The 23,129-nt window shown below is 43.9% G+C and overlaps 1 protein-coding gene across 1 annotated transcript in view; it reads right to left on the bottom strand.

The window, feature by feature from the left end:
• LOC101169180 (nucleolar protein 4-like) overlaps positions 1-20,790 on the bottom strand; it is a 121,727-nt gene extending 100,937 nt beyond the window's left edge. Inside the window, exon 1 of the mRNA XM_023957018.1 lies at positions 19,458-20,790. Within this exon, the coding sequence (XP_023812786.1) occupies positions 19,458-19,832 (375 nt within the window). The 5' untranslated portion in view covers positions 19,833-20,790. The remainder of the gene's footprint in view (positions 1-19,457) is intronic.
• Positions 20,791-23,129: the final 2,339 nt, after the last annotated feature.

Below are 23,129 nucleotides of genomic sequence, written 5' to 3' on the forward strand. Positions count from 1 at the left end.
GGACTTTGCAGAGCAGCATTTCCGGCTTCAAAAGCCGCCTCCACCAGCTCACACATTGCCCCAAAGCCGCTCCTCTGCTCTGAGACAAGGTTCTCCTGAGTCTAGCAGCTCGCTCAGTAAGAGCAGCAGGACGGACTGGAGTCCGAAGCCTTGTCGGGACCGCACACCGTAACAAAGCACCTTCCACTGCCCCAAACACCACGCCACAAGTCCGGCTGCTGTGATCAGAAACATGGTTCACTCGGGCAGCACAGTGGTCCTGTTCACACTCCAAAACCTCCTATGAAGCACCACACTATCTATGCATGACGTAAAAGCTAGCGCAGTGGTGACCAACAATTATAATAAACTGTTTAGATGCACCATGATTGGATCAACAACCGGCGTAGCCCACCTGTTAAGATGTAAAGATTGAAGTGTGCCCTTACTCAATGTGTTATGGTAAAGTTAAAGAGTGTATGCTGTAGAGCAGGGGTCGGGAACCTTTTTGGCCAAGAGAGCCATAAACGTCACATATTTTGAAATGTAATTTCGAAAGAGCCATACAATAATGTAGTGTCCCTTCCCCACACTGAGGCACGGAGACTTAACCTCTTTTAAAGTTCTTTATTCCGATTACTGCAGACCGCAACAAACGCCGTTCAATTAATTCAGCAACTCCTGAATCTCTCCCGCCGACACGAGAGCGCTTCTCCCAACTTTATATTCCCCTGCTCCCGCTGCAGCCCTCCCATTTCCCTTATTCGGCCCATAGCTGAACCCCATTGGTCCAAACTACCTAACAACAGAATGAGCGACAGAACTGAGAGCCAATCAGATCTCTGCTTGACGCGTTCAATGAACTCCAGAACTTTTAACGCGGCCCAACAGCCATCCAACTCAGTCCGCGACAATTTGTTTAAAACTAAATATACAAATGAATGTGTGCATTTGATTTAATTTCAACATTTTTAAAGTACAATAAGTCTGTGGATTCTTTTTAATAACATTGTTATTCTGTTGCTAATAAATGATGAGTATTTCTCGTGGTAGTTTTGCTGATGGTCTAGTCTGGTTGATACGTGGTGAGTTTCTGCTTCGTTCAGGCGTTGAGACTTTAAACGTGATCGTAGGTCTGAATGTTCTGTAGATGTGACAAAGACTGCTCACATGCAGACGGGGAGCCAAACACACACTCACACGCCACAGTGAGTGACGGGAAGCGGGTTTTACGTTTTTACAATCCCTGCGCGATTCACCTGCTGCCTGTCCCCACAACACCTCAGCCCCACCCTCTGCTTTCTCCCTCACACATCCCGTCCCCGCATCTGCGCGCTCTTTCTCAGAGACGGGAGCGCGCAGTTTTAGGCACGGCAATTCACAGGTTTCCAGCTGGTACAAACTCTGTGAAATAATAGATAATAGTAACTGATAGCGCTGGCGCAGATTTCTCTCTCTAAGCACCGCTACTACTGCGCGCCTCTGGCATCGCATCGCGCCCGAGAAGGACTGGTCTAATGAAAAAAAAAACTATAATTAAAGATTTGTCTGCGAGCCACATGTGACCATCAAAAGAGCCATATATGGCTCGCGAGCCATAGGTTCCCGACCCCTGCTGTAGAGCATAGTGTTTTTACAAGGTGCTTTAGGCTGATGACAGCTATGTCTGTGATTCTGCAGCTGAGCTGCGCATGTGCAATGTTTAACATGTATAGCAGACTCTCTGATCCGAGGAGGAGCATGTTCTGGATTTTTCTGTTATAAAAAAATGTGCCTGTTATGCACAAAAGATAAAGTGGCTCTGCATTTCTGATTCACACCAAAAGGATATGAATGCAGAAACCGTTCCCTTCATCCCTCTACACCAGTGTTTTTCAACCAGTGTGCCGCGGCACACTAGTGTGCCGTGGGAGGTGGTCAAGTGTGCCGTGGAAAATTGCCCTCATTAACTGATTTGACAACATTTTCCATCTCCAGGATAACAGTTCTTTGTTCATCCCTACATGATAAAACACTAAGAAATTAGGAATATTAAAGATCATAAAATACTTTACTTTTTTTGTGTTTATTTGATTCTATTAAATACATTTTGATAAGAATGACGATACCGCGATTTAGCCATAGCTTCAGCTGTGTTAGGAAAAGTTCCGCCCTTTAACTGTCTCCAACAATCATTCTTGGGATCTTAATCACATGTCATCAGTCTGACCAATCAGAAGTGGTTAAAGTTTTCACTTCCTTGTTCTGAATTGTGCTGAAAAAGTCGCTCAGTTCTCAGAAAAATACCAGCTAAAGCTCGTCTTTAGTGGTGTAGTTTTCCACAGAATCTGGTGTCGGACCGTGGAACAAGTGAACAAAACAATGAAGCTCAGAGACGCTAGTCTTTCAGCGTTCGGCGGATTATTGAACTACATCTCCCATGATGCATTGGGTTAAAGTGACAGTGTGAGCGTCTGGGCGCACGACTCTCTCCTCTTAACGTCGTCGTGAAACAACGACCACAGATCAAACAGTTTTTAAATCTTTTAACTTAACTTTTATCACATCTTAAAAAAAACAGCTGCCGCTTCCAGCTTTTTCTGCCACAATTATCACAAAAATGCATGTGAGATCATGGAGGGACTGTTGATCAATACAGACTATGAGTTTCTCTTTTTTTCTTCTTTTTTTGAATGCCGGTGTGCCGCAGGATTTTTGTCTAGGTTGAAGTGTGCCGTCGCTCAAAAAAGGTTGAAAAACACTGCTCTACACCACCTATCTCCATGGAAAGATATTTTGATACGAATGAGTCTGATCGGAGCAGAGTAGTATTCCGAACAGCGTGTTTACATGACACATTTTTATTCTGATCAATCGTTAATTCCGATTACTTTTGTCCTTGTGACCGCAGCTACCGTTTCCTTAAAAGAGATTGGAAAATTCCTGCCTATGAGTTTATAAAGCTGTTCATGTAGTCAGCAATGTATGTTTAGGTTGACCAACCATTAGCATCAACCGACCTATGGGAAATTCCATTATATGTTAGCATCAAGCTAGCAGACCTTAGCTTTACTGCTGTTGTGCAGTTAGGTCACCGGAAAAGGAAAGGCATATAAGATCGATCTCTACCTTTATGGATCCATTATTGATCTATTAAGCTCAAATCAATTCAGATCTATTAATCGATTTTAGCAACCCAGTCCTATTTTATTTTCTTTATTTGAAACATGAAAACACCCAATGACAGTAGTAGAGGTAATCTTACAGTTTCCAGGACTGCTTTTTGAATTACGCAAGACAAGAAGACAGCCTCAGCACTTCCACTGGACTTTCCGGATGTTACAGCAAACAGGAGAGAAAAAGCAGAACAAAAATAAAATGGCTGACGCAGCACCAAAGCATTGTAGCTCAGCAGTACTAAGGCCCACCTTTTGATGCAACCTCGACACATGATCAGAGACTCACCCGTCAGCCTGTCAGGGGTCTCACACCAAACCAACTCGTTTGTGTGACCCAGGCGAGGTGATCAGACTGCAGACTTGTGTGCAGGTAGCGCACTATGATTCCTCAACTAGAACCAATGAGAAGTCTTTTCAGCTGCTTCCACGTTTTCTGCAAGGAGTGTGCACTTTTACCATGAACAGCACTAACAGGCTCCGTGCGCAATCTGCAGGATTTGAAGGTGATTCTATGCAGCATGCCTGCGTCTTAACTACTACATGTGTTCACTACGACCTGTCACTTCCAGCATGAAGATTTTTACTCTACAGCCTGCATCCACAGTAAGGTCAGTCGTGACTGATGCTACGTCCACATGTGACGTGCGTTCAAGAACACGCTAAAAGCACAGTCTTGAACCCATGTTAGGAATATAGTGTTCACACCGGGAAATCAGGGAGGGGCTTCTTCTTTTTTCTTTCTTCTACCGCGTGTCCGCCACCTGCCGTTGGATGAGGCTTGGAGCGAAATGTCGAAGTGATGCAAATCTCGCGAGTCTTGCTACAGTCTTTTTCTTTCACAGCTGTATTCCATCCAGTGACATAGTTTTAGCTGAGCACGAACTGCAGCGATCAATTTCTCCCTGATCAATTTTCAAACGGTTAACAATTCAGTGAATTAAAAGAAATGTCTTCATGAAATCTTAGTGCCTGCTTGTTCAAAGTTAAATGCATGGTCGTAGAAACTTGCTTAGCTACATGTGAATATGAGAGTTTTGAACTCAGAAGTCTGAAATGCGGACTCACCCGCAATTAGACTTTTTTTTTTGGGAAGTGGTGGCTTAAGGCCCGTTCACACCAGGACGAATTGTTTAACGCCTCGTGACTAAACAAAGGGCACCAATGAGAGTGTGCAGACCGACGCGAAAAAACACCACGCGTCAAAGCGTCAAAAAAAAAAAAAACGCCTCGGGTTCGTTTTTTTTTTTTTGACGCCTCGCGTCGAAATCTATTCGACCAATGAGAATGGCGCTTTTGCACACGTGTCTGGAGCCTCTGAAGTTACAGTAAAACACAACTTGGGGCGCTCAAACACAAAACTGCCTTGCTGAGCACACATACCAGCGAAGAAGATAGACGCCGAGTAGCGTTTACACTGCCGCAAAGAAATAATGACGGACATTCTAAAATATCCCCGAACCAAGCACCAGTTGGAGCAACTGGTGCTTGAAATATTCATGTTTTCTTTGTATGATTCTGACAAGCGCATAAATACTTGCTCTCTTCTTCTGAGTGAAAAGCGACTTTAAGAAGCGTAAAGTTGCGCAGCGCCACCTTGTGTACAGGAGTATTTCTGTTTACATTAAGCGCCATCTAATGTCAGGGAATGAAATTGCATGTTTGCTCGCCTCATCGTCAGCGAAAATCGCCTGGGTGTGAACACAAACAACGTGGCGAAAAACGCTGGCGAATAACGCCTGGCGAATATTCGTCCCGGTGTGTACGGGCCTTTAGACGTGCTGAGACCAGTGTGCACCTCAGGGGCCCATAAATGTTCAGGGTAGGAGGAGAAAGTAGGAGGCCGGACTACGGTTGGGCGATGTCCCTTAAATTGCCAGTTGACGATGTTTGCAGTAAACCACATATGTCAAAGTCAAGGCCCGCGGGCAGAATCCGGCCCGCGAATGAGTTATCTATGGCGCCCGGGATGATATTTGATTAGTATTAGAACCGGCCCGCAGGCTGTAGCGCGCGCTGGTGTTTTGCACGCACCAATACTACATTTCCCACAATGCAACGGTAACCCGCGAACTCACCGCAGCGCAGCAAGCGGACCTCTGCTTCATCATTCATCCCCGACACAATGGCCGAGCTGCGCAACCAATCTGCTCAGACGCTCTCTATGTTTGGCAGCACATACCTGTGTAAACGACTGTTCTCTTTGATGAAGCTAAACAAAACATCACACAGGAGCCGTCTTACTGATCAGCACCTTCACTCAATCCGGAAGATTTCCTCAGCTCAGAGCCTTACCCCGAACATTGATGAACTTGTACAAAAGACGAGACACCACCAAGTATCAGGCTCATCCTCAGACAAGTGAGCATCACAGAGCATTAACATATTTTTAGTTTTTAATTCAGTTAAATTTTTACGTTTGTTTCTACAAGACATGTGATTTTTCTTTGAAGGACGTATTGTTCTGTCTGTGTGCCATATATTTTTGCATTTTATTTTATTTATTTATTTATTTATTTATATTTATTTTTCAGGGAGCCGGTTTAGCTCGTGCTGGTTTGCGGCGCCTTCTGTCTGTGAAACCAGGGTTCGAATCCAGGCTGCTCCCTGTTCCCTTCTCTACTTCTGTGTCGGTCCCAAGCCCGGTTGCTTTGAGAAGGTTGCGTCAGGAAGGGCGTCTGGCGTAAAACATTGCCAAGTTTACCATGCGACTTGTTCGCTGTGGCGACCCCTGATGGGAAAAGCCGAAAGAGAAAGAAGATTTATTTATATTTATTTTTCAGTTAATGGACTCAGGGGAAATTGCAGATTAGAGCCATGAGAAAGAATACAACTGATTTCATTTATTCTATATTTTCTCATTTTACTATTTGAAGCAGTAATTGGTAGGATAATAGAGCAGCATAATATTGCATTTTCAGTTTATAGTGCATGCAGTTTCATTTATGCATTTATCTTGATATAAGGAACATATTTTGTTTTTGAAGGAAAATTGCTTTTTTTGCTGTTTGCCCTTTGAAAATTTTTTTCTCTTTAACTTACTGACAGAGCCATAAGAAAATATTCCTTTATTCATTTAATATACAGGACATGTGATTTTTCTTTGAAGGCAGTTTGTTCTTGTTTGTGTGTCTGCTGAAAAATGTTTTCCGGATTATTCATTTATTCATTCTATTTGTTTTTTTGGCCCTCAGTGTATTTCACTTTGACCTCCCTGCAGTCAACCATCGGGATGGACGATGATATCGTCGGGGGGGGGTATTTTTCATTTTTATATAATTATTATTCGTTATTTTACTTTATTACTTTATTTATTTTATTTCCCAACTAATGACTCATCCGTGATGATCCAGTATAAACTGAGGGAAGTGACTTCAAAAAAACAAAAAACAAAAAAAAACAATAGAAAGAAGTAGTTTGCTCCTGCACTTAATTACTCAAGTGGACCGGTGGAGCGCGGACTTACAGTTTTGTGTTTGAGGGGACGGGGGGGGGTGCTTTGTTACGTGTGCGCTATGTGTGGGAGATTTAGGACTGCGGTCCGTCCCGCAGCTCTAGGTGAACAAGCTACCGAACTCAGGACTCAGGAGAACCGGGTCTAAAAGTGTGTGTCCGGGCAGAGCTCGGACCGTCAGCACACAGCGGCTTTGTTTGGGGCAGTGCGTTAGCTTTTCAAAGCAGAAATGGCGCTCAGTCCTTAGAAACCGTTCAAACAATCACGTGGATTTGTGTTTCCAGTCGTGTCCCGACAAAAAAAAAGGCTGATGTTGTTCCCACATATTTACGTGCAGCCAAGATGCATATTGCAGAATTGCCCGCATGGATTTTATGTTCATCAAAGGCTAAATGTTGTTAGCCCGTGTTAGCATACTGCTAGCCCTGGCGTCTTTCCGGCTCCGTTCTTCAACAGAAAAAGCACAGAGCACACGGATTTACATGTAAACTATGAGCAAACATGCGCTTCATAATAACCGTAACATTAATTAAAGCATGTTTAGAAGATCATTTAGTATATTACGGAGCTGCCAGATAGAGATATCTATGCATGTAGCTGCTCGGCACAACTTTGTTTCCTCTACCGGTATTTCAAACACTACTGCGCATGTGCGAATGATTTATTCCTACCGAAAGTGTGCCCCATTGGAACGTTTGTTATAATAGGAAAAGGTTTTTCTGGTTCCATGTACACGGTTGAATTCTAATCCGACCATTGATCCGATCAAGATATTTTGCACATGTAACCGCGGCTTATGGTGTGGACTCGCAGCGTGGCGGGGGCGTGGCATCACGATGGTGTCTCTCCATCGTGAGGTCAGTCACCAATCGATGAAGGTATCGTCCATCGGCACAACCCTAGGCCGGACTACCTGAGCAACAAAAGCGTGAGGTGTTGACTGAGGGGGGTCTGGGGAGTCCTCCCCCATGAAAGTTTTGTTTTCCTGTGACTGCTGATCTATTACACAACTTCCAAAACCTTTGAGGAGGAGCCTCTGAAGAACCATGGGGGGGGGGTTCACACCAGCTCTGTAGTGTTAGAAGATGCTAAAAGGTTTATATTCACAGGGAATTTATGTCTGTTGTTTTAATGAATGCTTTCTAAAATAGTTTTGTTGTCTTAACATCGGCTCCGTGAAAACATTGTCTGCCGTTAAACCAGTCACATACCGGCAAGACGTGGTACAGCTCGTTGGCATAGCATCATATCATCTGTGTCTAATAACACCGCTGTCTCCATGGTTACAGACAGTAGAGGAGGAGCATCACAGAAAATCTCCAAAAGATGGGCTAAAAAACATGACTTGCTTGTCAAACAAAAGAAAATGCTAGTAACTGGCGAGTGGCAAGTGTTCATTTTGGATGACGCATCCATGGGTTATTTTGCTGTGAGTCTTGTTCATCATCAAGAACTACTTCACTCACAGGCAGCGAATTTTTGCACAGTGTCGGTGAATTTAGAGGCCCCTGGAACATAGTTTAAGTCTCTGTAGATCAGGTGACGTTCTGTTCTAAAGACCTCTTTTTCAGGCAGAGTTGGCATGCAGGTGTGTCCAACAGGCCCCAGGTAAGTTTTGCAACTTATAGTTTTTTCTACCCTTTGAAAAATTAACTGCATTCCAATGGGGAGACTCTTCTGCAGCCTAAAAATAGAGATTCCACTATTTCTTTAACATTTTTCCTTTAAGGACCTTTTTTTTTTTTTTGCAAAAATGTTTACAATCAAAGCAATAATCCTCATCAAATAAGTTAAGAAAATGCTATTTACATCAACTAAGACGTTTTTCTCATTATTCATGCTGGTACTTCAACCTAAATGTGGTGATGTTTCTCTTTTTCTAACTTGTGGTAACACAGCTGTGACCTTTTCCATCTCCTTGTCCATCATATTTTTCAGCCTGCAGGAAGGCACACACATGAACAAACACACAACAAAGACACTGCCCGATGTCTCAAAGACCAGGCGTGTCTGTTCTCCACTCTTTACAACAGCACCACGTTTGATGCCAGGCCAACGGCCACAAACATTTCAGAGATTTTTTTTATTAAATCTTTGGACAGACATTGTAGTCCTTGTAGAGCAGTGTTCCCCAAGCCCGGGGCCACGGACCAGTACCGGTCCGTGGGTCATTTGGTACCGGGCCGCACAGAAAAATAAAATAACTGACATGACTTCTGTTTTATTTATTTTGGAATCTGAAAGATGTTTTATTTTGAAAAATTGCCTGATTCTCTGTTCCATCCGTCCATGTCACTCTTGACCCAGGCCAATTCGCTCGTCTCAGTCACGTGATAGGATACCGCTAAAATAAAACCCAGGAACTAGCAAAATGACTAAAAAAGTTTCTTTGCCAGGTGGAAAAGGCCCAGCCAGGAGACGGAAGAAGAGCCTTCCACCTTCAAAAAAAGAAAGTTACATTTAATAGACAGTATCAGGAGTCCTACTTAAAATACAGATTTATCCCAACGGGAGATTCCCTCCAACCATTCAGCATATTGGTGAGTTGGATTCTCCATGCACTTATTTTGAAGGCATGTTTAAATGTTATAATAACCAGGGAGTGTTGCGGGCAGAGAGGACGTTGCTCATGTCATAATTCGTGTTTATTGTTATGTTTAGAAAATACCACAGTTTTCATGCAGGTCATATTATTTTGTTGTACTGTGGTGTCGGTCACGTGCACGTTTGGTCTGCTGTCGGAGTTCCACAGGCTGCAGGGGTTACTGTCAGAGCTGGCATCACAGGGAACTATTGAAATCAATCCCCTTTGCTTGTTTTGGTCAAAACAGGGTTGAGCACAGGTGTTTCTTTTTGCCTACGTGTCCTTTCATCTGGCAGTCATGTTGTTTCACCATCAGTTATTTCTTCCTAGTGTGTTTACTTCTTTTTAGCACCATGGGTGTGGGAAAGGGAGAGGATGATGACACCTGTGCAATGTACGATGTCATGCGTGTCAAAATAAAAGTGCAGAGTACGTCTTATCACGTGTCTCTGCCTTTATTGCAGTGTTGCTGCAGCGTGTGTCCGCCACATATAACATACCGGTCCGTGAGAATTTTGCCAGACATCAAACCGGTCCATGGTTTAATAAAGGTTGGGGACCACTGTTGTATCTTCATTTGTTTGTCTACTTAGACTGTTTTATCAGTAGTCTAAACTTCAACTCCGGTCAGATGAGCCTATAGCTGCACACGTATGATCAGAGTGGATCACAGTGGTACATTTGGTCAGGGTAAACAGGCTACTTCATTTGGCTGGTTTGGAAGCCCCTCCTCCTATACCAATTCCACACCAACCCATTGCTAGGATACACCCTCTGAGCATCCTTCACAACCTCCATTGCTCCACATCTGTATGTTTTGCCCCTCTTCTTCCAGTAAAAGCCCACAAAAATTAGATTGGGTAGAATAAAATGAACCCACCTTTTTAATTTTGCTTTTACATGACTTTTGTTATAGTTTAATTTGTATCTGTCCTTTTTACAGCGTGGGGCCAGTTGCCCATTCTCATTTGGGCGGCTGGGGTCCCGCTAGAGTGTGCCCTGCGCTGCGGCTGAGTGTGACGTGGTCCGAGTCTCAGGCCCCGAGTCATGAATGGAAAAAGGAATTTTATTTTTTGTGGGTGGGTGGAGTCCTGCTGCTCCAGGTCGAGGATTTTAAATATCTTGGGGTCTTGTTCACGAGAGAGGGAAAAGTGGAGTGTGAGATTAACAGACGGATTGGTGCAACATCCGCTGTTATGTGGTCACTGTACTGCAATAATAATAATAATAATACCAGATTAATCTGCACTTTTTCTTGGTGCTCAAAGCGCCTATAATGTGTCAGTATTCATTTACTCCTCATTCATACTTGGTGATGGTATCTACTAATGTAGCCTCAGCTGCCCTGGGGCAGACTGACAGAGGCGTGGCTGCCCTCACTGGAGGCAGGGAGGTTGAAGTGTCTTGCCCAAGGACACAACAGCTGGCTGGGGGGATCAGGGATTGAACCGCAGACCCTTCGGTCATTAGACAAACTGCTCTACTGCCTGAGCCACTGCTGCTTTAGTGAAGAGAGAGCTGAGCCAGAAAGCAAAGCTCTCAATTTACCAGTCGATCTTCGTTCTAATACTCACCTATGGTCATGAGTTCTGGGTCATGACCAAAAGGACAAGGCCCCGGCTAAAAGAGGCTAAAATGAGCTTCCTCTGTAGGGCGGCTGGGCGCTCCCTTAGAGACAGGGTGAGAAGCTCGGTCACCCACGGAGAGCTCAGAGTAGAATCGCTTCTCCTCCGCATCGAAAGGAGCCAGTCTAGGTGGCTCGGGCATCTAGTCCTGATGCCTCCTGGACCCCTTCCGTGGTCAGGCTTTCCGGGCATGTCCCACTGGGCCGAGGCCCCGGGGAAGACCCAGGACACGCTGGAGAGATCAAGTCTCTCAGCTGGTCTGGGAATGCCTCGGAGTCCCCCCAGAGGAGCTGGAGGAAGTGGCTGGAGACAGGGAAGTGGATGGATGGATGGATGGATGGATGGATGGATGGATGGATGGATGGATGGATGGATGGATGGATGGATGGATGGATGGATGGATGGATGGATGGATGGATGGATGGATGGATGGATGGATGGATGGATGGATGGATGGATGGATGGATGGATGTGTATTATGCAGGGGAAACAGCCAAAAAAATACTATAATCATGACATTTGTAGAATAACAAAACCCATACAAAGAGCCATCAAAACAACATAAACACAGCAACAGAACCTCACATCATACTTAGACAAGAACTGGTCCACCCAAAGACTAGACCGAACAAAATAAAGTGTAGACTTTGTTGGAAAAGCATCTGGCAATAAACAGGATGAACATATGTATTCCAAACCAGAAAATGGGAACACAAGAAGGAATGTGAGACAGAGGAAGACTCACAGATGAAAAAAATAAAAAGAAGAAGCAGTTCTCATGTTCTTGTGTAAACAGAATATCTTAAAAAAGAATTAACTGAAAGCAGTCAGCTTCTTCGTTCTTCCTGATGAGTCGCTTCACTATAGTGGTGAACTAAGTAAATTACCACCAGCTTCTTTTGGGCAAAAGAAATAAACCAGAGCTGTAAAGAACTCCAGTCTGATACATAAGAGTGCTGTAGAATATGTGGAGGAAGGAAACACTTCTGACCCCTAAATGGTTGATGGGGGATGCCTGCTCTCATTCATTGTGCTTTCTGGTTGGAGCTAACATGTCAGTCTGAATTACAGCTCTGAGGAGAGAGTGATGAGGGGGATGAGAAGGTCAAGAGGGAGAAGGTAACTGAAACCCTGCAGCCTAATTAGGATAGGTGTTAATTTATTTTCCAAATCTGTATCGTATAAGGGTCTGATCACCATGGCAACAAAGAACACTGATGGGAAAGGATCTAACAACCATACGTCAAATTTCCCCCAACTCAGAGCAAAATAATAAAAACTAATTTCATCTCAGATTTTTCTGTCTTTATTAAATTCTTGGAGTGTCTTCAACTGGGATTTCACTTAGTTCTCCCTCATTTGTGAAAAAGAAAGTAACAGTCAACATATAGAAACAGAGGACTTACTGAGCAACAACATGTAACGTTTGTGAACAACTTTTCTACGTAAGGACAGCCCAGTAGGTCTGGCATAATGGCAGCACAGCTGCAAATGTGAGCGGCTTATCTGTTCATGTCACAAGTAGACTGGCTTGGGATTTGGTTTATACTACATTAGATGTTAGAAGGCTATGTGAGTGGTTCCTTACAACTTTTACTTTATGCATCCTTTAGATGTTTTTCCATCCACTGGCACCAATTCAGAGTTTCCATGGTAATCCAGGCACAGAAAACATACAAGTTGCTTAAATAAAGTCTGCATTTTATTCTTAACATGTTACAAAGCCCCTCCAATGGATAACAAATGCAAATTACTCCATTAATCCTACTCCAATGCTTTCAGAAGACGATTAGTTCACGGCACAAACGTGTTAAATATTTCAGCAGCTTTGCATTTCTACCCAGGTCATTTGACCTTTTCCATCCAATCTCAGAAACCAATGAATCAGAAACACATGAGTGTGTATCAAAATAGAAAGTTGACTCCAAGGGCAACTGCTTCTGTGACACGAACAAAAAAGATCAACTTTTTCACAGAATCACTGGCGCACAGTTCTGTGTGTTTTATGTTATTTGACATTAAATACTGTCAAAAAGTTTTGAATTGTACTGAATTCATTTGAAGTGAGAGATCTTAATTACCTGCAGATGTGCCACCGATCCTCGGCTACTTAAAATTATATTAAAACGAATACATAGACTTTTTTTTCCCTAGACCAAAACTTCAAGAAATGTTTTCTAACCGGACCTCTTTAAGTTTTCGTTGAAGACCCCTGGGTTAGAGTATCTCTTGACATGTTAACAATAACAATTACTGCTTAAAATGTTTAAATACTGGAAAGTTGATTTTAATGCTGATAAAAGAAAAAAGTTGTGCTTTAGGACTGCACGATCTTAATTGCGGATGTTCTAAATTGGACCGTACAGATCTGTGCACGTGCAAATGTTTTCTTCTTCTTCTGTTTCAGCAGCTTCCTCCCCAGTAAACGGGGCCTCCACCACTTTATGAACTCAGTTCACACAGACACGTTAATAGTTCATTTAGCTGATAGCGGCTGCAGTAGCACGAGGACGAGGACGAGGATTCTCTTTTCCCATTACCAGCAGAGTCTGTAATAAAATCAAAACGTTGAAATAGAGAAAAGAATGGCTCCAAGCTTTGGGGCTTTCGTTATGTCAGACATCGTTGAGATTTTCATTGTAATGACAACTGTACACAACTATACAGCATAGCATTTAGGCCACAATATTTTATTTTATGTGCCGAAATTCAGTCGGGGGAAGCTCTTCATTGTTGAGGAAAACAGAAATTTGTGTTTTCACTGCATTATCTGTTGTTTGAATGGCTCGAAGGGCAGTAAAGGACCCAAACCTATCAGGAAATGCTAAAAATGACTGAATTCAAATTACATAAAGACCCACTTAGATGAAAATTCTGATGTCGGAGGACGTGTATAAAGAAAACTTAGCTTAAAACTTCATATCAGAGTATCTCTTTTTTCAAGTCGTCAATCAGGAGCACAGACGGAAAAAATACTGTTGGAAAAACTTGTAGCAGTGACGTAAAAATTACAACTGGCAGGCCACAAACTCCCTGCTCTGCTCTATTCTGATGCATCCACCTGCAGACAAATAGATCCATGAATGTCTTTTTTCCCTCTTCTGAGCTGGAATCTGTATCTAAACTGCACGTCTGGATACAGTGGGGTAAAAAAGTATTTGTTCAGCCACCAATTATGCAAGTTCTACACTTAAAATTTGAGAGGCCTGTAATTTTCATCATAGGTAAACCTCAAGTACGTGAGACAAAATGAGAAAAATAAATTCCAGAAAATCACATTGTCTGATATTTAAAAAACGTATTTGTGAATCATGGTGGAAATAAACTATTACCCTAACCTACAAACATGCAAGATTTCTGGCTTTCAAAGACCTGTAACTTCTTCTTTAAGAGGATCCTCTGTCCTCCACTGGTTACCTGTATTAATGACACCTGTTTGAACTGGTTATCTATATAAAGACACCTGTCAACAACCTCAAACAGTCACACTCCAAACTCCACTATGGCCAAGACCAAAGAGCTGTCTAAGGACACCAGAATCAATATTGTTGACCTGCACCAGGCTGGGAAGACTGAATCTGCAACAGGTAAGCAGCTTGGTGTGAAGAAATCAACTGTGGGAGCAATTATTAGGAAATGGAAGACAAACATGACCACTGATAACTCCCTCCATCTGGGGCTCCCTGCAAGACCTCACCCCGTGGGGTCATAATGATAGAATAGAATAGCATAGAATGCCTTTATTGTCACTATACACATGTACAATTCGTATCACACGCGCATGATCACAAGAATGGTGAGAAAAAATCCCAGAACCACACGGGGGACCTAGTAAATGACCTGCAGAGAGATGGGACCAAAGTAACAAAGGCTACCATCAGTAACACACGGCGCTGCCAGGGACTCAAACCCTGCAGGACCAGACGTGTCCCCCTGCCAAAGCCAGTACATGTGCAGGCCCGTCTAAAGTCTGCTAGAGAGCATTTGGAGGATCCAGAAGAGGATTGGGAGAATGTCCTATGGTCAGATGAAACCAAAATAGAACTTTTAGTAAGAACTCTACTCATCATTTTTGGAGGAGAAAAAATGCTGAGTTTTTGCAAAGAACACCATACCTACAGTAAAACATGGGGGTGGGAAAATCATGGGGCTGTTTTTCAGCAAAGGGACCAGGAAGACTGATCCGTGTAAAGGAGAGAATGAATGGGGCCGTGAATGGTCAGATTTTGAGTGAAAACCTTCTTCCATCAACAAGGGCATTGAAGATTAAACGTAGCTGGGTCTTTCACCAAGACAACGATCCCAAACACACTGCCTGGGTACAGAAGGAGTGGCTTCGTAAGAAGCATTTCAAGGTCCTGGAGTGGCCTAACCAGTCTCTAGATCTCAACCCCATAGAAAACCTTTGGAGGGAGTTAAAAGTCTGTGGTTTGTCCAGCAAGAGCTCCAAAACATCACTGCTCTAGAGGAGATCTGCATGGAGGAATGGGCCAAAATACCAACAACAGAAAGTGAAGACTTACAGAAAACATTTGACTGCTGTCATTTCCAACAAAGAGAATATAACAAAGTATTGAGTTGAACTTTTGTTATTGACCAAATACTTATTTACAACCATAATTTACAAATAAATTCTTTAAAATCAGACAATGTGATTATATTTTCATTTAGTCTCTCATAGTTGAGGTTTACCTATGATGAAAATTACAAGCCTCTCTCATCTTTTTAATGTGAGAATTTGGGCAACTGGTGGCTAACTGGATCTTTTTGCCCCACTGAAGTTCTAATATTACTCCCTTTTGTTTTTGATTTCTTTTGCATCAGTAATGTTAGCTTGGGGATCTGAAGGGCAGTAAGCTAGGGGCACAGCATGTAAACCGCTCTCAGTTTGGGATGCTTTGGGCCAACAGTCCCTCCCACCACTCAAAGGTGAATTTCTAGTGAACTCCTGCTGTTTTTGCAGAAACTATGTCCTAAAAAGTGGCTGTTTTTTTATTTATTTTGGCTAAAAATGGCATAATCATAATTAAAAGACAACTTAGAACACTTCTACAATTTATCAAAAGATTGGACTGGGACTTTAACTGTGGCGATGTTGGCGATGAGAGAAAGTAATGCAGGATTTATGCATTTCAGGCCACCGATTGGGTTACCGAGAATAACTAAAGTGAGTAAAATCTGTCAGGTTCACAAAGATGATCTACAAGATGATAGAGCTGCTTAGAAGACACATGATGGTTAAGGGTTCTGGGAAGCAGAACTTTCCACAACCTGGGGGGGAGGGATCTGACAGTTATTGGAACAAAAGGGAAAACTGATGTCAGAACTAGTAGTAAAATGAACCTAACAGCCCAATCCTGCACAATTCCCAGCACTGCAGGGAATACGAACCATATTTTAGATGGACATCAGTGTACAAAGTGGAGGTATGTAGCCATGGTTCAAAACGAGGTTACACTAAGTTTTGAAGATTTGTTATTTTGAGTTTGAGGCCCATAATGTACATCATTCAATGCTGTTGTGGTGGTTTTGGTTTCACCAATGTTTTGAGGTTCAGGTTATTTTCAATGGTTTTATCCACAACAGCCAAGTAAGATATGAGCTTTTAAAACAGAAGTTTCAGCTATGAACCCATCCCAGCTGAAGGTCAGAGGAAAGCCTTCTGTCCATTAGCCAGTGGGTGTTTCTTTAAGGTCACAGGTTTTTGCCAGACCTGAAAAGGATCAATTGCAGAGTTTCTCCCTGACATCCCCATTGTAGACATTTCTGCTTTAGCAGCAGGCCCAAAATTTCGAATTCATGCAATAATTCAAATCTCTAAAGACATTACCAGGCTAAAAGCTAACTTATCCCCTGACCTCTGTGTGAAATGATCAGTTGCCTGGAGACATGGGCTTCGGGTCACATTGAGGGTAGTGCATGTCCACAGGCAGGGCAGGGCTTTCATTTCTGTTAATGTAGGGTCTGCACACTGGCAGAATAAGGGGCTCTTTGAATGAGCGGAGATCACTGATGCCTGATAAACCCTCAGACAGCAGATGCAAACCACACATGCAGACAAAGTGGACTGAGATCCACAACAATGCATGCAGAGGTCTCACACCCAGTATCCACACAAATGCTAACAACACTCTTCTGCAGCTTCCCATGACATGTTATCCCCGCTGGCATGAATATGTTTGTGTTTCAGCACTGAACTTGGAAAATGTTATACTTAAATTTTGCTTATTTTTCCGTCTTTTTGGATTAAATCGTTTGCTAAATGATTACCTGAGGAAGATTCTCACTCTGCTCACCAGATATTTGAACTGTTTCCATCTGACAGACATCACAGGTCTGCCGAAACCCAGCTAACAATCTGTCCTTACTGCCCCTCTGCCCCTCATCTGAAGGCACTGTGGGCGCGTGTGGCACTAAGTTTTAAAGATGCTCACTGACTCACTGGTGACGTAAAATGAACGGATGAGGAGGTGGGATGAGCTGCGGTGGTCATTTAATTTGTTGACCGTGTTATATGTGTGGAATTGGAAGTTTGTCACTAGAGTACTAAATGTATCCTTGGTTTGGAAACCTGCAGATGAAAGAAAGAAATACTTCACAGCTGGCAGCAGCTCTGAGTTTTATTGGACGAGCGTCTGACAGCTCCGGCATCTGCTCCGGTATCTCTGTCAGACGCTGTTGAGCCGCAACAATTAACGCTGGCCTTTCTGATGAACTCCTGCCGCTCTGCAGAAACTATGTCCTCGAAAACGACACAGGTTTTTGATTTTGGCTGAAAACAGCATCATCGTAATAAAAGCCACGGAGAGCGCTTTGAAAACAGATCAAGAGATGATTGATGTGGGACTTTAACACTGGATTTTTTTGATGCTTGCATTTTTATTTTAGAAATCACAATTTTTAACTCATGGTTATAAAAGAACAGACTGATTCATATAATGTGAGGTTCATCTTCTTCTGTTTTTTGTTTTTTTTCCCCTTTCGGGGTCACGGGTTGCTGGAGCCTATCCCGGCCACTTATGGGCAAAGGCAGGGACACCCTGGACAGGTCGCCAATCCGTCGCAGGGTCACACATATCACACACGTGCACACTCACATTCACACCTAAGGACAATTTAGAGTAACCAATTAACCTATGAAGCATGTTTTGGGACAGTGGGAGGAAGCTGGAGAAAACCCACACATGCACAGGAGAACATACAAACTCCACACAGAAAGGCCCCCTATTGGTGATCTGGTTCAGGTCCCAGCCGGGACTTGAACTGGGGGCCTTCTTGCTGTGAGGCAAGAGCAATGTCTCATTTAGAAATATTTAGCAAGGTGCAGAGGTTGTACTTGCTTAATATTTCTAAAGGAGGCATTTTTAGAAAGAATTGCAGGCTTTTATGACCAGACACCTGATGAACATCTGAAACTAAAGTGAACCAATGATCACTGGAAACGCACGACAATCTCAACACAAAGCTTTCCAGTGTCACAGCAATGGTCATGACCAATCTTGACTTTTTTTTTAAATTGGCACTGCAATTGTCTGGTAGACTGTCCAGAATGTACCCCATTGACTGTATAAGAGACCTGGACTGAGTGACTCCTCCCCCCTGGCGTTCAAAACAGGAAGTATCCTCTGGCTCCAAAAAGCCTAAATCTCATAGACTTCTATAGAGAAACAAACAGCTGTTACTCAGTCATTCTACTGGTCAGAATGAACACTCTGGATCTGATTCCTTTTTGTAACATGTTATTGACAATCGTCACTTTCCTCCTGATATGTTTTATGACCAATCAGATGCCTCAAAGGTTTGTGGACTCATGTCCAACATTAAAGGGTCTATAAATCAACGTTTTTGCATGGTTGGAGGGTTTGAAACGGACTTTTAAAGGCATCCCTGCAGACGTGTTAGTTTGAACGTGTATGATGGTGTTGCTGTAACCTTGATTCCAGATGCAGAAGTGAAGCTGAGGAGGAATGAGGAGCTCAGGGTCCTCAGCTTTTACTATCAGGTTTCTGTTGAAGGTCCAGATGGTTGGCTGGTGCACCACTTCCTTCCAAACAGAAGCCTTTCCACATCCTAAAAACACCTGGGTTACTTCTTCAACCCCATCCTTAGTGTGGTTTTTCGTGTTGGGACATCTTTTTGGGGTGCTTTTTGGAACAATACAATTTTTTGCATTTATAGTGGTTTCAGTTTAACCCAAGTTACGTTTTTTTTTCCTGAGTTAAAATAACCCAGAAAAAGTTAGTCTTTTTTTTTTATTTATTTACCTCAGACTTGGATCTCCACTTTCTTTGTAACTATGACGATTTCATTGGTCATTATTAGCTGAAAAAGGAATCAAAGATTTTCTAAACTAAGGAGGCAAAGCAAACAGTTATGTTCACCTGTGAGGCCCACGCTCACTCAGGTGTGGCCTCCCACGCCTCATGCTCAGATGCGTGGAAGCAGCACGCGCCTCTTGCTGCTTCCTGTTTCGAGCGTCACGTCGGTGGGTTAGACTGAACCCAAAATAACTTCGTCATCGCACTGAATGCTGGGTAAATTTTAGCCCTGTCAATTACAGTTGCGGACCGGAAGCGGGTTCGAGTCCGTCACGATGCAACACACACACACACACACACACACATACAGAAAAACACACACAACAAGAAGAGCGCACTAACCGCCGCTTTGATGGGGACGAACAGCACGGCTCTGTCCCCGGTCCCGGTCCCGGTCCCGATCCAGTCCTGCGCGCCCACCTGGAAGCCTTTGGATTTGACCCAGAACTTGAACTTGGCGTTGCCGTTTCCTCCATCCTTGTCCTGCGCGGCCGCTCCGCCGCGGCTGTCGGTGCCATGGAGCAGGGTCTGCAGGATCCGGTTGTACTTCCGCCGGGTCACGGTCTTGGTCTTCCCCGAATCCCCGTAAGTCCGCAAACACCAGTCCTGGAAGTCGGCGACCGACCCCGCCGGAGCCCCCACCGGAGCCCCCGCGCCGCGGCGGCAGGTCCCGGGGGAAATGGCGTCCGCCCCCCCGGCGGCTGTGTTCGATGGCATGACACCGCGAGCGGCACAAACGTCTGCTAAAGGTTCGGACCGGCGGGTGTCTTCACATCCGCATGAGTGTGCGGGGCTGTGCAGTCAGTCACGCGGCGTCCACGCACGTGCCGGGATTCTCCGTCTGTGGTGGAACAGAAACCTGCAAAAAGAGGAAAAGGAAAACGGCCAAAAAACGGTTCCCCCCACAGCTGTGGATGGGGAGGGAAGGGCCGTCCCGCGTGCTCAGACACACCTGTCCCGCGGGGGAAGTCGCTCTCCCCCCTCCTCCTGTCACCCGCTCCGGTTCTGCGGGGGGGGAACTGAAGGAAACCGTCCAAACCGTTCATGCTCCCCCTGTGGAGGACCCGCAGTTCTTCGGCTTCATGCGGGAGAGATTCTGCTCTGCGGGGCCGGATCCCGCTGTCAGGACGTCTGCCCCCTCCCCCCCTCCAGGGTTCATACAGAGGAGATCCTCAGAGCCGACTCCTGATGGGACACACCTGTGTGATTCCGGGAGATGCTGCGCCTGCCTCCACACGCACCGCGCCTGGAGCCGGGCCGAACCGAGCCGGGACGTGTCCGCTGCGGGTTCAGCTCGAAGCAGGTGTTGGGGAAAAAAGCTCAGACCCTCCGAGCCCCCCCAGCGCGCAGCAGGGCGGCGCGCGAGAGCATGAGGGGAACGCGCAACAGGTTCTCCTGCCGCTGCGCAACATGTAGCGCTGCAGCCCGGTTCGGTTCGGTTCGGCTGAGAATGCAGCCCAAACGACCCACCCACCCAACAGCGGAACGTGTGCTTGTTGTTTGGGAAACACAGTCTGTGGGTCGAAGAGACGGTCTGTTTAATGCAAACAACAGTGGCGGTTCTACACTGAATTCCTCCCGGGGCCCCCTGCCCCCCAACCCCATTAGAGTCACAACTGAATTTTGTTCGCTCATGTCAGCTGTATACAAAAGACGTCTAACACTGTATAATATATAAATATATTGATCTGTACCTCAGAAAAGAAAAATCAGCTCATGGTTGTTGGTTTCAATCCTACGATGGAGTTTTAGGGCCAGTTTACAGACTTTTTTTATTATGACTTTTAAGTCGTAAATTTACGAAAAAAAAGTCATAACTGTTAAATTACGAGATATTAAGTCGCAAATTGACGACTTAATATCCCGCAAATTTACCAGGTAGAAAGGCGTGGATTAACAAGGGAAAAAAAACAACGTTGTCCGTTTATCGGAGCCTAGCTTGAAGATGAAAGATGTGGAGCATTTTGTGAAGCTTTATTTCCAGATAGGTTTCAGAAACAAAGAAGTCCTGAACCTTTTGGTTCTGTGTCGGTGAAGCAGAGCTTCATCATTAAAGTAAGTAGCTCAGAGACATGATTAGGTGTGGACGACCAATACTTTATTGTCCTTTTCATTCAAATACCCAGAAGCCCATTTTTCTCATTACGTCATGAAGCTGTCATGAGCAGAACACCCATGTGTAAACAGTTAGCCCTCTCCTCCAGATGAAACGTCCCGTTTCAACATAAAACAACAAAGATGAATGAAAATAGTCTGTTACACTAGCAGAAGTTTTATGAAAATGCCAAAATGTGCTCCACCTTGGACAGAAGCCTCACACAGACTTAGAGATCTTGTCTTTCATAGAAGAAGAAAGGATTGCAGTGGACAGGGGCACTGATGTCTTCATCAACGGCTGCAGAGATCCAATAAAACACATAAATCTAAATCAAACAAGTGAGCTTCCAAACATTTGGAATGTTATCAATAAACATTCAGTTCACCTGTTTAACTAAGTTTAGTGGGTCTGCTCTGCTGCTGCGTGGTGTTCACTTGCTGCTGCTCTGAATGCTCACCTCCACTTTAATCTAGTAAATTTACGATTTTAAATCTCGTGATTTTAATCTTTTTTTTAGCAGCAGCAGAACCTGCAGTAGCAGCAGTAGTAGTTGAAGTAGCAGTAGTAGTAGTAGCAGCAGTAGTAGTTGAAGTAGCAGTAGTAGTAGTAGCAGCAGTAGTAGTTGAAGTAGCAGTAGTAGTAGTAGCAGCAGTAGTAGTTGAAGTAGCAGTAGTAGTAGTAGCAGCAGTAGTAGTTGAAGTAGCAGTAATAGTAGTAATAGTAGCAGTAGTAGTGGTAGCAGTAGAAGTAGTAGCTTCAGTAGCACTAGTAGTAGTAGCAGCAGTAATAGTAGCAGTAGTAGTGGTAGCAGTAGTAGTAGTAGCTTCAGTATTTATTTATTTATTTGTTTATTTAACAGGGACAGTGCACATAAAAGCATCACTGCAATGCGCCAGAATTAGCCCAAAGGCTATTTTTCATTCGTAGTCCCCGGACAGATATTAACCTAAAAACATTTATTAAGTACATTAATTAAAATATACATTTACAATTAAATTATCATCTAAAATACATATACTAAAAAAACATCCACATAGTGAAAACATAAAAAACTAGTATAAAAGACACAAAGGTGATAGAGGGGAGGAAGAAGGGCAGGTGTTAATCCAGTTCAATGTGAACATGTTTGTAGCAGTAGTAATAATAGTAGCAGTAGTAGTAGTAGTAGTAGCAGTAGTAGTAGTAGCAGCAGCAGTAGTAGTAGCAGCAGCAGTATTAGTAGCAGTAGTAGTAATAGTAGTAGTAGCAGCAGTAGTAGCAGTAGTAGTAGCAGCAACAGCAGTAGTAGTAGTAGCTTCAGTAGCAGTAGTCGTAGTAGCTTCAGTAGCAGTAGTAGTAGTAGTAGCTTCAGTAGTAGTAGTAGTAGCAGCAGCAGTAGTAGTAGTAGCTTCAGTAGCAGTAGTAGTAGTAGCTTCAGTAGTAGCAGCAGCAGTAGTAGTAGTAGCTTCAGTAGCAGCATTAGTAGTAGCAGCAACAGCAATAGTAGTAGTAGCTGCAGTAGTAGTAGTAGTAGCTTCAGTAGTAGTAGTAGTAGCAGCAACAGCAGTAGTAGTAGTAGCTTCAGTAGCAGCAGTAGTAGTAGCAGCAACAGCAGTAGTAGTAGTAGTAGTAGCTGTAGTAGTAGTAGTAGCTTCAGTAGTAGTAGTAGTAGCTTATGTAGTAGTAGTAGCAGCAACAGCAGTAGTAGTAGTAGTAGTAGTAGCAGCAACAGCAGTAGTAGTAGTAGTAGCAGCAACAGCAGTAGTAGTAGTAGCTTCAGTAGCAGCAGTAGTAGTAGCAGCAACAGCAGTAGTAGTAGTAGTAGCTTCAGTAGTAGTAGTAGCAGCAACAGCAGTAGTAGTAGTAGCAGCAGCAGCAGTAGTAGTAGCAGCAACAGTAGTAGTAGCAGCAGCAGTAGTAGTAGCAGCAACAGAAGT

The sequence above is a fragment of the Oryzias latipes genome, chromosome 7, assembly GCF_002234675.1.
Source record: "Oryzias latipes chromosome 7, ASM223467v1".
NCBI classification, from domain to species: Eukaryota; Metazoa; Chordata; class Actinopteri; order Beloniformes; family Adrianichthyidae; genus Oryzias; species Oryzias latipes.